This window comes from Amphiura filiformis, chromosome 7, assembly GCF_039555335.1.
Source record: "Amphiura filiformis chromosome 7, Afil_fr2py, whole genome shotgun sequence".
Classification (NCBI taxonomy): domain Eukaryota; kingdom Metazoa; phylum Echinodermata; class Ophiuroidea; order Amphilepidida; family Amphiuridae; genus Amphiura; species Amphiura filiformis.
Genome location: NC_092634.1, coordinates 61,947,115 through 61,963,201, shown reverse-complemented (window position 1 = coordinate 61,963,201; position 16,087 = coordinate 61,947,115). Strand labels below are relative to the sequence as shown.

The 16,087-nt window shown below is 36.0% G+C and overlaps 1 protein-coding gene across 1 annotated transcript in view; it reads left to right on the top strand.

Annotated features, from left to right (window-relative positions):
• The first annotated feature begins 3,765 nt into the window (after positions 1 to 3,765).
• Positions 3,766 to 16,087, top strand: part of LOC140157993 (organic cation transporter protein-like) — a 34,184-nt gene continuing 21,862 nt past the window's right edge. The window contains exon 1 of the mRNA XM_072181242.1: positions 3,766 to 4,177. Within this exon, the coding sequence (XP_072037343.1) occupies positions 3,773 to 4,177 (405 nt within the window). The 5' untranslated portion in view covers positions 3,766 to 3,772. The remainder of the gene's footprint in view (positions 4,178 to 16,087) is intronic.

The following is a 16,087-nucleotide window of genomic DNA, read 5'->3' as shown; positions in this document are numbered from 1 at the left end:
TTAACATGAGAATTGGACATATGCAAATCGCTATTGTCACATCCTGATTCTATTATCCTTGGTTTGACATACGACATAAACTTAGGTGGCGGCGATATAGGACCTTCTTACATTGTGATATATATTCACAATTGGTCAATTGTGATATATTCACACAAGTAAGGAGGAGACTGGGTAGGATGGAAACTTAGAACACACTGAACAGCGCTACAGCTACGCCCTTATCCTATGTTGAATAAGTTTAGTCTGTGGTGGTTTGCAGTCCTATTTTTGAAGAAATTCGAATTGTTTATTTGCTTTGAATACAAAAACATTAAAATGAAAATAATAAAGATCACTTTATTATTTTTGAATAACGGAACCTGGAATAATGGACATGGTTTAAGAATGTTCTCTGTATTCCTAAACCATTTGACCTGGGGATGATTTGAAATGACCTCCACTTAAGATGAGTCTAGTATGTATTCCTAATTTCCTAATACCAAATGACCCCCACCCCCCCTTTTTTTTATTAAATAGAATTTTATCATCAAAATGCCACAAAATAATGCAGAAACTTTCAAATTCTTGTATATCAGCATTTTTTTTTCAAAATTACCTACCCATTGTTTTATACCAAATAACCCCTTTTTTCAGAATATTATACCAATGAGCCCTCTTTTCATTTTATTTGTACCAGTGACCCCCCCCCCTTTTTTTAAATTTATTTTTAAGCAACGTTTTGTACCATACTTCGCGACGCCGGTAGGCACATACCCGTCACTTCTAAAGTTGAGTGCTCCCCTCCTTGACGTGGGTGCATAATCGATCTAACGGGGCGCTGAATTGGTCGATTCGGCACCCTGGCGCAGAGGGTCCGTGCTCTTACTTGCCCCCACCCCACTGGTTAAGTCAAAAACTACAAACACTCTAAATATATAGCATATGAGAAGAAGTAAACAGACAAAGTAATACATAAGTTTTATCATGTTTATATGCCAAGTCACCCACGTCATGATGATATAGCATATAATTATTGACTATTTCCAGTTGACATCCATACACCCATGAAAGACACGACCTTAATCTCCCATCACGCAGTGTGTGTAGATTTCAAATGGACATCATTCAGGTAACCCCATTTAAAATTCACACTCCCCATGGATACCATGTCTTCCATAGGGGGTGTATAGATTCCAAATTGAATAACGCAATAAAGCATAAAATCACCATCGAGTTGCAGAAGTTTGAATTATCTAAGTGAGGATCAAAGGTCCATATTGGAATACCTGTTATCTTAGCATCGGGATTTATAGCTACAGTAATTCACCATTGTCAACCAGAGCAGTGATTAAGTGTATCCCGAAATGCTTTGCTCCCGGGGCTTTGCCATATTGGTGTCACGTGCTCTGCATGATTATAATCAATGGTCTAGAATTTATTTTGAAATCAAGGACTGCAATGGCATTTAGATGCAAGCAGTTCCTTGTGTATATGTACTGCAGAAATATTTCGACAAAACAAGTGAAATTCTAGCCATCTTCCGGCTTTTTAAAAAGTGTTTCAGTTTTTATATAACGACAGCGCGTACTTGCGAGCATTGTGTGGATTGATCCTGTCGATGTCGCATAGGGGCGCACACCACTAAATAATCGTCCCATTGAAATATACTTGAAAATACAAAAAAAAGTAAGTTTGTTTTTCTACCGCATGTAACAACATTTTTAATATTTTGATCAAACCAACGTCTTAAATAAAGATTAAACTTTTATTTAAATAAGATTTTTTGGGGCAAGTTAAGACAAACTTAAACTCCTGAACAGCGTCATCCCGAATTTCAGCCGACACTCTCGCCTCCTCACCTGTTTTATTGGTGCTCAAATGGAAATCGCCTTTTTTACAAATTTACTTTGTGTCGAGCCAGCAAATCACATTTTGTGGGGCAGATGGCTTTCTGCGACGTAAGAAATGGTCGATGTTAAATAGAGTTTAATATTTAAAATCATACTGGCACTGCAACCCTACACCAGGGGTGTTGTTTTTTAACACTTTTGTTGTTATTGTTGTACTTCCAGATGTGTAAAAAATGACACCAAGTGTGTAAAAATAACACCCAAAAGTGTTAAAAAACACACCCCTGGGTGCGGTCCTCATATATTGACTCCAACTGGTATTACTTTTAACACCCGAGTTTTTGCAGTGTATATAATGCTGATTTGGAAGTCAAATTATTAAAATGAAATTTCAAATAAATTATAAAAAAAAAACCGGACCTAGGATTGATCCGTGGGGAACCCCGGAAGTACAAGTATCCGCGACATAATTTGAGGATGTACCTACGTGACAGTGAGCGTGGTCCGCTTTGTGTAATTTGACCGTAATCAAACCAACAACAAGCAGTACGGAGTACCACGGTTTCTTCAGCTTTGTGACGTACAAGGACAAAATAAGTAAGACGATTTGTCAAAAGTTTGTGAAAGGTCGGAAAAATGGTATCAACATTGGATTTGTCATGATCCGGTATTCGAAACCAATCGTCCACGCCTCTCGATCAGTAGGGCCTACAAGATGGTGGGGTGGGGTACTCCCTTTTGCCATGCTTGCCTCCCTTGGATATGCCACTGTATAACGTGGCAATACCGGGGTTTTCCCATCATATATGCCACCATATACATGATGTAAATTCCCACACATTTTTATTGCTGAAAAGTTGACCGAGAATTCTAAGATTACAACCCACGCCTATCGCATATTTAGGAATGTCACCATGGTCACAGCATCAACAAAATATGTGGCCCGTCCCTACAACACTGGTAAATTTTGAGAAGAATTTAAATAATTATACATCCTTTGTTCAACTACTTTTTTATGGATGTGTTAGGCTTACTCATATTATAACTTGTTAGGGTTATACGAGGTATTGTTGGTCAACGCAGCCAAAAAATTTTTTTCATTATCTGAATTAATATATTATTGAAAAATAACACTTTGATGTTTTACAAAAGTTAATTCAACAAATCATATACTTTGAAAACTTGCCCGATTTATTGTTGTTGTTGTTAATGAGTTATGTACGTTTTAGAAAAGTATTGTTGTTGTTGTTGTTGTTGTTTCAGCCCTCTTTACAACATAACTCAAGAACCACAGGACCTACAAAAGTATATCTGTGATATTTGAATTCTTCTACACGCTCGCTATGAATTGAGCAATACAATTTTTTGCTAAAGCTCACTACCATTCGCAAGATCCTGTGAACTACATTTTTGCTGCTTCGACCAACAATACATCGTATACCCTTAAAGCATAAAAGAAAACAATATTAAGAAGTCAAAATAATATTAGCTGCTAATTTCAGTGCATGCGGTGTTGTTTTTGGATAAATTCATTGTTTTATCTCAAAAAACTTCATTGACACTAATTATCTTCTAATTTTTAGGTCAAAAAGTAAAATTGGGCATTGTTTTGTGAGAATGGGTCACAACTTCTAACTTTATCTAGCCCAATGTACGCAGGTGCTAACACATTCCGATAAAATATTATCTGTGCCTGCCTCAATTAGCAGACAATATCCCGGTGCATGATGGGAATACATGTTATGAATTTATTTCAATTCACCATTTAGATTGTCAACACTCAGATGCATGCTATCTCACGATTCTTAGCTTTGCAATCATTTAGTATTTGTTTATAACTTTAACATGATCATGCAGATACAATTAACTACAATTAGCCTATAACGGTACCTGCATAATATACTTGTTTGAATAAATGGTAAATTGAATTAATACTAAAAATGTTTTTCGACGAACTTCTTCAACAAATAGGCGAGTTTGGACGCTACCAACGTCGGGTGTACTTTTTAGCATGTATGATGGTCATCCCCACTGCATGGCATATTGCTATTCAGGTGTTTACGGCAGGGTACACAGATTTTTGGTGTAAAATACCCGATTGGGAAGACACTGAATGTACAAAATGGAATTTAACGGACACGGAATGCGAAGAAGCGAAGAGGGATGCGGGTATCCCGGAGGTCCCTGGTGCGACTCCACCGTTCCAGCAATGTTATCGGTATAATGTCAGTGGAGTTGACTTTTATCCTGGATTGAATTCGAGTGCTGAATTTGATGAGACATTAAAATGTGACGCTGGTTGGGAGTACGATACCACGCAGTATAAAACCACAATCATAACAGATGTAAGTATAAACTCGATAAAAGCAGTATGCATGCATGGTAAAGTTGGAAAAGTCCTGGTTCACGCGCTTCTGGGTTCGAATCCCGGTAGGAAAAGAAATACCGTACAGGTTCGCCTAATGGCGCTATGGGGTCCCTTGACATAAGTGGGAGTTTAGGCACAACCTAAAAGTGCCTTCCCGTAAAATTGCCTTCAGCAAATAAGGGCACGGGGCCTTAAGTCTTGCAGGGATTTCAGAGGAGGGAGCTCTCTATTTGCACATGAAATTTACCCCAAGGGAAAGGAGCCCAAGTGCGCCATTAGCTAAATCTTTACGGTAATGGATTTTAATTGTGGGACAGACGCATAGTAGACGACGTTTTCGCCTCTCTGGCAGTATTTGAACACCTTTTTAAAATATAAAGAATAATTAGAATATCATATTTGGCCTGCTTTTTGCTTACGTGAACTGATGGTATTTGTAACAATTTATCTGACAATATTTATACAGGTAAAACGTAAAACATCTCAAAAAGGTAACTAACCCCCTTAAATAATGGCCATTATTCAAAAGGGCTATTGCATTACAAATCTGTAAAATGCGTTGGAAGCAGAATTTATTTCTGCGCATTTTGACACCTCATTTGATACGATAGCCCAGAAAACAACAAAACACCGGTCAATTTAATGTAGTGAGGTCCAGATTTGAAAGTTGCACTTACATACAAATTTTACAATACAAAAACACTCAGATATCATTACACGGATTTCCTTCCATTACACTGAATACAAAATCAATACAATTTACTGCAACTTTTAAATGTCCGCTGTGACGTCAACATTTAGTCAATTGCTGCAAATGAGGTGTCAAAATGTGCAGAAATAAATTCTGCTTCCAACGCATTTAACAGATTTGTAATACAATCACCCGATTTTGAATAATGGTCATTATTTAAGGGGGGTTAGTTACTTTTTTTGAGATGTTTATAACACCAACGCTATTAACAATAACAACACTGACCAGGAATTGAACCTGCATAAAACTATATAGTCTATTAATTGTCATAAGGTGTTACAGGCGATGAATCAATGTTAATGATGCTGTTTATAGGCTAACCTGGCATTTTCGTTTGTTCCTTACGGACCAACAAACAAACAAACAGACAAACAAACATGTTGAAGACAGATCGTGATGCACATCTTCTTTGCTGGGGAACAGCCCATTCATGCCATTAGTCCATAGGGCCATTGATAGTGGGGCATTTATAATATGTTATGATTAGGGTTAGGGATAAGGTTAATTTTACATTAAGGTTTAGGGTTATTGTTCATGTTGTGAGGAATATAGGGTTAGGCTGGGGCAAACAAATACGATTAAGGGCAAAACATGAGGGGGGGGGCATTCAGCCAAACTTTGCTGCAAATACCATGTGCACGAAAATCGGGACGAAAATACAATTTCTGATTGCACTATATGGGGACCAGGTATAAATATCTATTAATATAGCTTTAAAAACACTTTAATGATGATACATAATTGGTTTAAAAAAGATAGGGATCGGGTTGTGCAATTTTGTCCTCGGTTTTGCATGAAAGGGGGTAAATTTGATGAAACATTCTTGTCACTGAAAATTATCTTTGACCAATTCGAAAATGATGGTGAAAACTTACCGTATTCTAGTTTATAGGGACCTGGGATAGATTCCATTTCGACTTACACAACTTTTTTCCAACATGTTTTAGAAGACATTTATACAATCACATACACGGCCGTTGTTTACATACGTATTTTGACGAGTTCAATAAGTTCAATCACGATTTACTATATGTTTATTTAGGCTATTCATTCAAAACTAAATATATCGTAACATTTATACTATTGGTGTATTTAATACTAGTAATACTACGCTACTTCTTGTGTTGTTCATGGTCCCCCTTGGGCTGCTTCTGTGAGTACCCCTGCCTCATCTATTGGGCTATTCCACTTGAAATCTATACCCCTATGCTACACAGTAAAAAATATTTTAAACAACTGTTTAAAATTTTTAAACAACACTGTTTACGCCGGTCACTCTAACAACTTCTGTTCAAAGTTTAAACAACCCAAGGTTGTTTAAACTTTGAACATCCAATTGTTTAAAATTTTAAACAATTTTTTAAACAACAGTTTTTAAACATCTGGGTTGTTTAACTTTAGTTGTTTAAATGTACACAGTTGTTTAAAGTATTTTAAACAACAAATGTTTAAAACAAACAGTTGTTTAAAGCTGTTTATGGCTGTTGTTTTAAACAATTGTTTAAAACATACATAGTTGTTTAAACTTGTTGTTTAAAAGTTTTAAACATTTTTGTGTGTTGAAATCAATTTACTTGGGAGAATGGGCAAGAAGAACTGACTGTAAAACATGCACATCAGCCCCATGCATGAGCAGTGTGAATGTGATACATTCAGAGGTAAGTGTTTGGTTTAAATATTGTTTGATGTGGTTAAGCTTACACTCACACTGTACTTGTCACGGCTGCATAGTACTGCACAGCTTCCATCATTTAGCATGTACAACACACAACTGTGTGTTCATATAATACTCTATCACATCAAACAATATTTTAACCAAACACTTACCTCTGAATGTATCAATTAGGTTTGGCATTTCCCACTTTTGGAGCAAGTCAATCACATAGTCATCCGCCATGATGATGAATCTGACCCTGATTTCAAGGAAGGAAATCCCTCTTGGGAAGTTTGAGATGCGTAAAACTTTAAAAACTCAGATTCTTATAATAAATTATTGTAACTAATTTAAAGTGTTATACAAGTAAACCCTACCGTTGCATGCCTGCCAATTTGTTGTTGGCCCTTCATTAACCCTTATACTACATGGTGCCTCATGCAACACTACTTTGCACAGCGTCATCATCCCTATATCTTCGTGTCAGAAATTGCCATGATACAAGGCGAATCCACTAGTTCTTCAACAGCCACGCATGACGAGTTTGTTCGAGATAGGCCGATCAACTCAGGCTAAGCACACAACCGGTTACCATAAAATACATGCTTCTTCCCTGTTACGAATGCATCGTTGCCATTTATCAGCTGAAATGTTTTATTTTTACGACCTGCGCATGCTCATTATCCTCTTTAACGTTGCCAACTCAAGAAAATTCGATTTTTCGTGTGTTTTTGTTTTCAAGACGCACGTTGTCTGTTCAATACGCTAAGTAACGCTTATCATATTCTTTCAGCACATATTTAACTTCAAGTCTTAGAAAAGTTTTGTACAAGAAGCAAAAATAACGGTATATTAAAGGTTTGGAGAATATAATCGCATTAAAAGAATCTACACCATATTATATCACAACATTTATGTGGTCTATTTTCATTATAGGCATAAAATCAATTCATCTTAATATGCAACGGAGGAATGTGATCTTATATCTTAATGTCCCCGAGTTTGCTATTCTATACAGAACATTGAAAGACTCGACCTTCAACAACACAACGAATATAGATTTAGCCTGTTTATTTTGAAAGAAAACTCATAGCTGAATATAATTACATCGCCGTGCTATTAGCGATTGGTTTTTAATCAATGATTGGTTTTGAACCAATCGCTCACCGAGCGCGGAGTACAAGTATAAGATCATTTTGTAAATAGAAGCTACTCTCAGCAGCCGGTGGGCAGTTTATAAAGACACGTGCTTTGATGCCTATACAAAATAATTCTTTACCTGGCGAGGACGATGTGTTTTAACTTTTCTAAGGCTTATTTAAGTTGGAGGAGGTAAATAAACATCTATTAAAACAGGGAACTGGTGAATAGTGGTTTTCATATTCCAAACGTATACATGGTTTGTTTTGTAGTATACATGGGATTTTGTTTTGTTTTGTAATAACTTGACGCTGCCCGTTTATTATCTTCCTGTTATTGAAGAAAAATCCGGCTTAAGTAGAATCTGAAAGGAAAACGGTCATGGGATATAGGTTATTTTTGTTCTAAAAAAAGCTTTTTATGTTATTTTGTATCAACTTCGTGAATGGCTATCAGCTCAGTTACCGTTCATGATTGTTTGGCCCAGTGGTATATGCACTCAAATATAGGCTAAGAGGAATGGTATAGGTTCTATAACATGTATAAGGAAATGGTATGGTATGTGTGAGATGTGCGGTTGTAACTATGGTAACGGTGCCAAATGACCGATTTTAAAACAAAATTTGACGAAAAATTGACCCGAAATTATAAATACCAATGTTGTAAAATTATCGCAAATGTTGCTTAAAAGCTATTAAAAATTGACATTTTTTTGAGAAAATTTGAAAAAAAAACACACACCAAAAAACACAAAAAAAATAACAAAAATAAAACACTAAATATTTGAACAAGTTCATTAGGAATGTTGATTTCATCTGTGGATTTTGTTCGTTTCTAACAATTCCTATGTAAAATGATGATGTTGTACTCATATTTTAGTGACGTTTAGTGGTAGTCTTATCGGCTTCACGATAAATGACATTAGAGTCCTCCCAAGATAAGACTACCAGGTGGCTGAAAGAAGCCATTTGGATCCGCAGACATGACATTCTAAACAAGGACGAGGGGCCTACGCACTCAACAACATCTTTGACCAACTCATCACGCCCTCTACGATGCTTCCTGTTGTCCATAAAAGAAAACAGTCAGACGTGATGAGTTGCAAGTCTGATGAAACCACTAGCGTAGGGTGAAACGTCACTTAAATGTGAGTACAACATAATCCTTTTAAACAGGAATGGTTAGAAACGAACAAAATCCACAGTTAAAACACTAAATCTTTCTTAAACCAAAATTCCATGAAAATTGGGCCATCAATAAAACCGAATGAAAATGCACCCTGAGTCTTAACTAATCTGCCGCACATCCCCCGTACCCACATTTCCACTAAGAAGCCCACACGGGCACCTAATGCTTTGATGTAGTTAAAAAATCAAGGTGTAAGTTATGGCAATTCCCATATTGATTACATACTAAATTCATGGCATGTCGAAAATGATTCGGTAAAATTGCCTTGATCTCGAGCTATCTCGCTTGCTGTGTGTTCCACAATTGCCAAAGGACCGATATCATGGTATTATTATTATCCAGACAGCAAAATTGAGATTCCCTCAACATGTTATGTTCCGTGAGCTTTACGGAGGAAATACAGGGTGAGTCAAAAAAACTGCAATAGAGCAAAGAATCAATATTTATGTAAGAACCAAGTCGATCTTCCCAAATATTGAAATATTCTATAAATGTTACACTCAATGACCACCTTCTGTGAAAATATGAAGTAAATCACGACTACCGTTTAATTTTTATGAGTCCTTTTGTTGCGATACCCAATTTCGTTATTTATCCACGAGGTACCGTGTATTTTGAATGAGAGCACACAGTGCACGGTAAAGACACCAGATCTGAAACTGACTTTAACTTAAATAAGGGTGATTTTTGCGTTATTTTAATTTTTTTTTCTGTTCAAACAAACTTTCTAACATTACTTTAAGTCCTTCATACCTCACTCAACTCCAACTCCAGTTTTTGTAATCCCAATATGTCCAACTTACTGGATAATTTGAAATTCACTCCACTTCAATTTGCGCGCATTTCATTTTGACATTTGAAGCACCCGCCTACAAATTTGTATCTTTTTAATAGAGAATAAACATTAAAAGTAAAGGTAAAATGAAAATAACAACAAATAATGTTTCTTCTCCTTAAACAAGACCAAGGGCAATAACACTTACTTTGGGTGCTCCATTTTAATTTAAATGCCAATGAGGTTAAGAAAATGGCAGTTGTTCCAAATCTACCTTACACAGAGTGGGCTGACATTCAAATTTTAGATGTCTCTTGGACAAACATTAAAATTGGGTAGCGCTATAAAATGTGTCATAAAAACAAAACGGTAAATTCTAATTCCTTGATTTTTTCACACAAGGTCATTGATGGATATACCGTATATAAAATGTTGTAAAACCTAACAATTTCAACTCGGTTCTTAAATAAAAATGGATTCATTTCTCTATTGCACTTTTTTTTTACTCACCCTGTATAATGAACTAGCATCACAGAGAGTTTGCAAAAAAGCTATGCTCCAGGAGCGATACATGTTGATGGAATCTCAAATATTCATAATATACATTGCATTTCTGCAACAGACTTAATGGTTCACTATAATACAAGTTGCTGTTCTTCTGTTTCATAACCTAAATTTCACATCAAAATAGGTCAATGACCATAGAAACACATTTAACTTGACATGTTTTGATAGGTAATAAAACATCCTCGTACACATGTTGCTAACTAACATTATTTAAGATCATTTATCGAAACGAAGGTTTTGGCACCATTTTCATCAAGATCGGAGCAAGTTTAAAATTTGGACCCTTTAGAGGCCAACGCTGGACCTTTGACCTTTTCATTAATAACTGAATAACGGTACATTCTAGATAGGTAAAACTATACATTTTCTGAATCCTTATGACCATTTCGACACAATTTGATAAAGTTTGAAATTTGACCCCATGTAAAGTTTTATGACCTTTCCCCCACTCATGGGACAATATTTTGTTTTGGGAACAACGACAACATTTGTGTACTAGGGACTTCAAGGATTATATAGAAATAGGTTAGAAAAACACATCATCTGGGTGCATGGGAACAATAGCTGGGAACTTCCTGTAGAAATTTACTTAATTTATAATTGTAAATAAGTATTTAGTCCGAAATCATGTATAAAGGAAAATGGGGAATTAACAACATGAAATCGTGGAATATACAACATGAAACAAACGAGACACGAGGGAAACTCTCTCCACACAGATGTCTACTGCAGACGACAAGTTTCAATTTTTCTTTAAAAATTCATAAATTTCAGAAATGTACATTTTCATGACGATTTTTGGATTCAGCATGAAAAATGCATTAAAATGAGTACAAACAAATCTAGTATTGGTTCAGTGGTTCTTGTTAAAACATTTTAGGAAAATATCTCAAAACTTAGACTTTTCAAGTTGAAGCCTATGACCGGGACACAAAGCATTAGGCCTACGATACGATCACGTTGTCAAATAAATAACATAAAAAATGTGAGTCTAACTTAAATAATTGGAAGCAAAACTGTCTGGTGAAAATAGCAGACGACGCGCCTTACTGAATGAGTAATAAATGGCGCGAAATCCATTAATCATAATTTGGTGACAAAATGCAAATATTACCTCGGTTATTGCACCTTTTCGCCCTCTGCATGCAGGTGTAGATAGATGAGGTGAGTTGGTATTAGGTTAAATCTATAAAGATGTAAAATATCACTGCCAACAGTTTGTCTGTCTGTGATTTTATCACAGGAAGATAATTTAAAGGAATTGTTAGTGACTTGCTACACAAGAATTCAGACAAGGTATTGGGTACAAGTACGCATCGAAAATTTCCACTTTTATTATCCCATTAGGGAGCCGTCTAGTCCGAGCTAATGCCCATATGTAAGATTTTCCTGCCGCTTGTCGCTACGGCAAGCAGTATGGCGTATCAGTCAATCATAAGCCTTGATTGTGTCCGTTTGGCTGCAGCTGCTCATGCGTCATGCCGCTCAGCGGCTAGCGGCATGAAAGTATGAAGCTAGCATAACATACGTGCGCGAGCAGTCGACACTGTTATCGTGGTCATAACTACTTGCACCTACCATATACAATGAACAGCTCTTTTCATGGCCACCGTATAGGTAATAGGGCTAATTTGAAATCTCATTAGAGAAAGAGGCGTTGTCCCGAATAAGTCCAGATTTCATCCCGATGAAACCTTTGAAAAGTTGTAATATTTGTCGGCGCAATATGTTAATTAAGGGGTCACCACCCACCTTTCCTCAGTATTTTTGTAGCATGCGAGCACATCACACACACCAATTTGCATTCTGAATTATGAAGAATGTTCTTCTGATATCAAAACATTTAGATTTTTTAGATTCGCGATATAATACAAATTTTATGGCAAATTATCAAAAATAATATTGATTTTTTGATAATTTGATATTTAACAGTCCTGATGTGGCTGTCTGGTCAAGCACATTTGAAGCCATAATGTACGATCTTATGAAATTGGTTAATTCTTTTAAACCTGATTTTTCGGCATATTTGTAATGTTTATAACTTACACCAAATCAACCAATCTGACAATTGTGTTTGTTAGATTCGTATTCAGACATTAATCCCTCACATTAATTAATTAACGCCACATTAATCGGCCACAATAGCTGTCAATAAGTTGACCAGATCACAAGGATGTCATTATAGCTGGAGGCAATATATAACATAAATGGGTTATTGAGTTACATAAAAATGAACTTGTGTGGTATTTGGTTCCCAGGAAGTGAGTTTTAGGCAATTTGTGGTTAATGTTGATCCCTCACTACAGAAGTTTTTACCATCGATTTGGTTGAAAAAGGAGGTGAGACATGATCACATCTCTCCAGGTAACAAAACGTAATGGGATTCTTTAAGTTTACCTTGTTATTTTGGCTTAAACAGGACAGAAACATTTCCTGACGGTTATTACTAATTATTTCAGCATTTTAAGAAAGAACAATAGAATTAAAATTTGATGGAAATAGCGTATTGTGGCTTTAACTCAGCAAAATAAACAAAAGTTGTCGAACTCACGAGAACACATTCCCTCTATGCTTATACAGGGTGTAACAATAAAATTTGTACAATATTGAAAATAGAATGACACTGGTATGCCGCGTATTTTTTGGTTTGATATTTATGTCTATCGGGATAATTTCTTTAGCCACCAGATAAGCTTTGTTTGAATAAAATATATGGTATACAAGTGAAGATATGGCCAATTATGTAACCTAGTCTTAAAACCGCTTGGGCCACTTTTGTCTAAGTGTTACAAAAGTGACTGAATAGAGTTGAACCACGGACCAGTTGGACGGTGCTCTTATGATAGGTAGTTTTAAACAATGGGGTATTCGAAGTGGTAGAAATGATTACATAATAGAATATCTCCTTGAGTTTTTGGAAGTCACAACTAAGCACTGACATAACAACCTCATTTGCTAGAAATCGTGGCTGCAGCTCAACAACTTCAACCCCAATTCTCGTTGGAAGAGCGAATTTTTATGTTTGTGACATTCGGTAGCACACGGAGCCAAGCAGAAACCATACGATCGTTTCTAGCTCATTTGCCAAACTCACGTCTTCCATCAAGGCATACAACTACATATAACTATGAGAAGTATCTGGAATTTGTTAACAGAATGCTGGCAATAGTGGTCGCCCCAGAACAGCTAGAAGCCCAGATGAACTTAATTTCAAAATTGTATTGTTTTGTACTTATGGATGCAAAAACTGTTCTCAGTTTTACCGATGATATCTCAGGGATATGAGAAATTACTTTATTTATAAGATTATTTGAAAGAAATGTCATGACTTCATTTATAGATTTTAAAGAAATAGGCCTATCATTATTAAGTTCATGTTAATTATATGAAGAAACACCACTTATAATTCTTTTGTGTCAGTTCTTTGATGTTTAATGCACGATATGCATATCTACGCGGTTCAAACTTGATATGCGCAAACATGGCAAAAGTGGCCCAACACGTTTTTTGGACGATTTAATTAATCTGACATAACTTTTGAACCCAAGCTAGTAAAGAACCCAACTAAACGTCTTCTTTTAGCCAAGATATTACTGCTTGTATTGCATATAACATTTGTGCCATAACTCATTTAGTTTTTTCCGGAGAAGTCAAAATGCAATTGTATAAATTTTATTGTTACACCCTGTACTAATATTATTTCAGCATTTTGTGTATTTATAATTAAATTAAATTTGAACGAAATCGTACATTATGGCTTTAACAATTCATGTCTACCATGTCTACGTGCTGACCATGTTTGCAAAGTTCATGTGAAACTTTCAGTAACACTGCTTTGTTTTTGCTTCAGGTAATTATCATTGATTTATTAGAGCTTAAGTATGTGCTAACAGAAAGAATGGAGGGAGTTAACAATTATAGCAATGTAATGTTTTGTCTTTCATGCACCATGCATTCATCATGCTAATCATAATGTCTGACGTCAGGCTCCGTGATGTTTGACTTTTTACAGCTAATGATGTTCTTATAATTAGACCTATATAAATTCCAACATGATGTTATTATGGCATCATGTTGAAAACCTGATCATCATTAGCATGTCTCCCAGATATCAGTATGTGGAGTCGGGCAACACAAGGCTTTGATATTTATAGGCAAGATGTCACATTTTGGCCTTTAACTTTTTTGTCTTCGCCGCACAGTGACATCGCCCCGATATCTTCATAGTAGAAATCGCCATGGTAGGTTGAATCCACAGCCACACATGGCTATTTTATTCGGACCTTATGAGATGCATATTATTAGCGAAGTGACCTGACTAAGGCTATACAATAGACGGGGTAATTGATTTCTCGCTGTGTGAGCAAGCTTGTATACGACATTGCGGTCAATGGTTAATATACTGTCTCCACTTGAGTGAGTACCGCTATAGCCTGCTGCGCGCTGTAGTCCATAGGCCTACAGGACCAACGCAATATAAAATTGAGAGTTTTGGTCAAATTTTGAGTTCAAAGCGCACGGCCAATTTTCAAAGCGCACGCTAACGACTATAATATCTGTTCAACACGTATTTTCAAGTGTATGAGACCACATCTGGTTTCTTGAAAAATTCATTTACGGGAGATATTCATCATTTTCTAACTCAGTATCCGAAGATTTTCGTCTGATATCAAAATCGTGCATAGCAATTCACGTGTATCGATCCCGTGTATTCATTTTAATGTCTCTGCTGCACCAAATAATTATTAGCCAGGCGATGTCGGTGTGCGCCGTATGTAAGCTAATTCTTCATACCAATTTGGTCTCTGTCAAACTCAAACTCACCGATTGTAGAATATCAGATGATGTGATCGACCAGAAGCCAAAACCACCTTTTACCCACCTTCACTTCAGAACACTCTGATTATATTAGTTAACAAAATTTGAATCCTTAATGAAAAAGTCGTAAGAAATAAAATTATACAATTTAGAAAATAGTATAAGGCACACATGCCACTTCTTGATTGTATTCAGTTTTACTTCGTCGTCAAAGCAATTTCTTCAGCTACTACATTAGCTAAGTTCTTTTGGGGTGAACCAAATCTGCCTGGTTATCAAATTAATCAGTGACAAGGCTATCTCTGAATTTGCTAGGTTCTAATTGATATTTTAATGTTATTGCATCAATTAGCACCTGTCAACTTCAGAGATAACCTTGTCACTGATTAATTTGATAACCAGGCAGATTTGGTTCACCCCAGAAGAACTGCTCTGGAGGGCTTCCTCTTTAAATAAAATAGGTGGTCTACAGGGGAAGATATGGCCACTTGCATAAAGTGTATGTAACAAAAGTGACTCCATTGTGTTGAATCATGAACCATATGGTCGGTGCTCTTATGAAGATGGGTAAATTTAAAACATGGGGCATTTGAAGTGGTATTTATTTTGATTTACAAATTTGAAATAAATATCATAATATTTGTTTACTAATGTCAATTAAGTGAAAGAAAAATATGAAATTGATGTGGTTTCATAAATCAGGCTTCAGCAAGTCGATAGCGGAAATATTCCCTTCTTGCGAAAGATACGCACGTTGGCGTACTTCGAATCATCTTCGCGCTAGCTGAATAATTGTTAGTACATTAATATGCCTGGCTCTCAAGCACCTTTTCTTGAAGGCACATTAACTATAATCATATTAAATAGCCCACAACAAAACAATGCCAAAATCTTGCTTCTCTTTTTAATACCAAACCTGTAAAAGCGGAATGTCCTAGTAATATTAGAATCTCTACATTTCACATTCACAATATTTTAACAACAGATTTTTTCC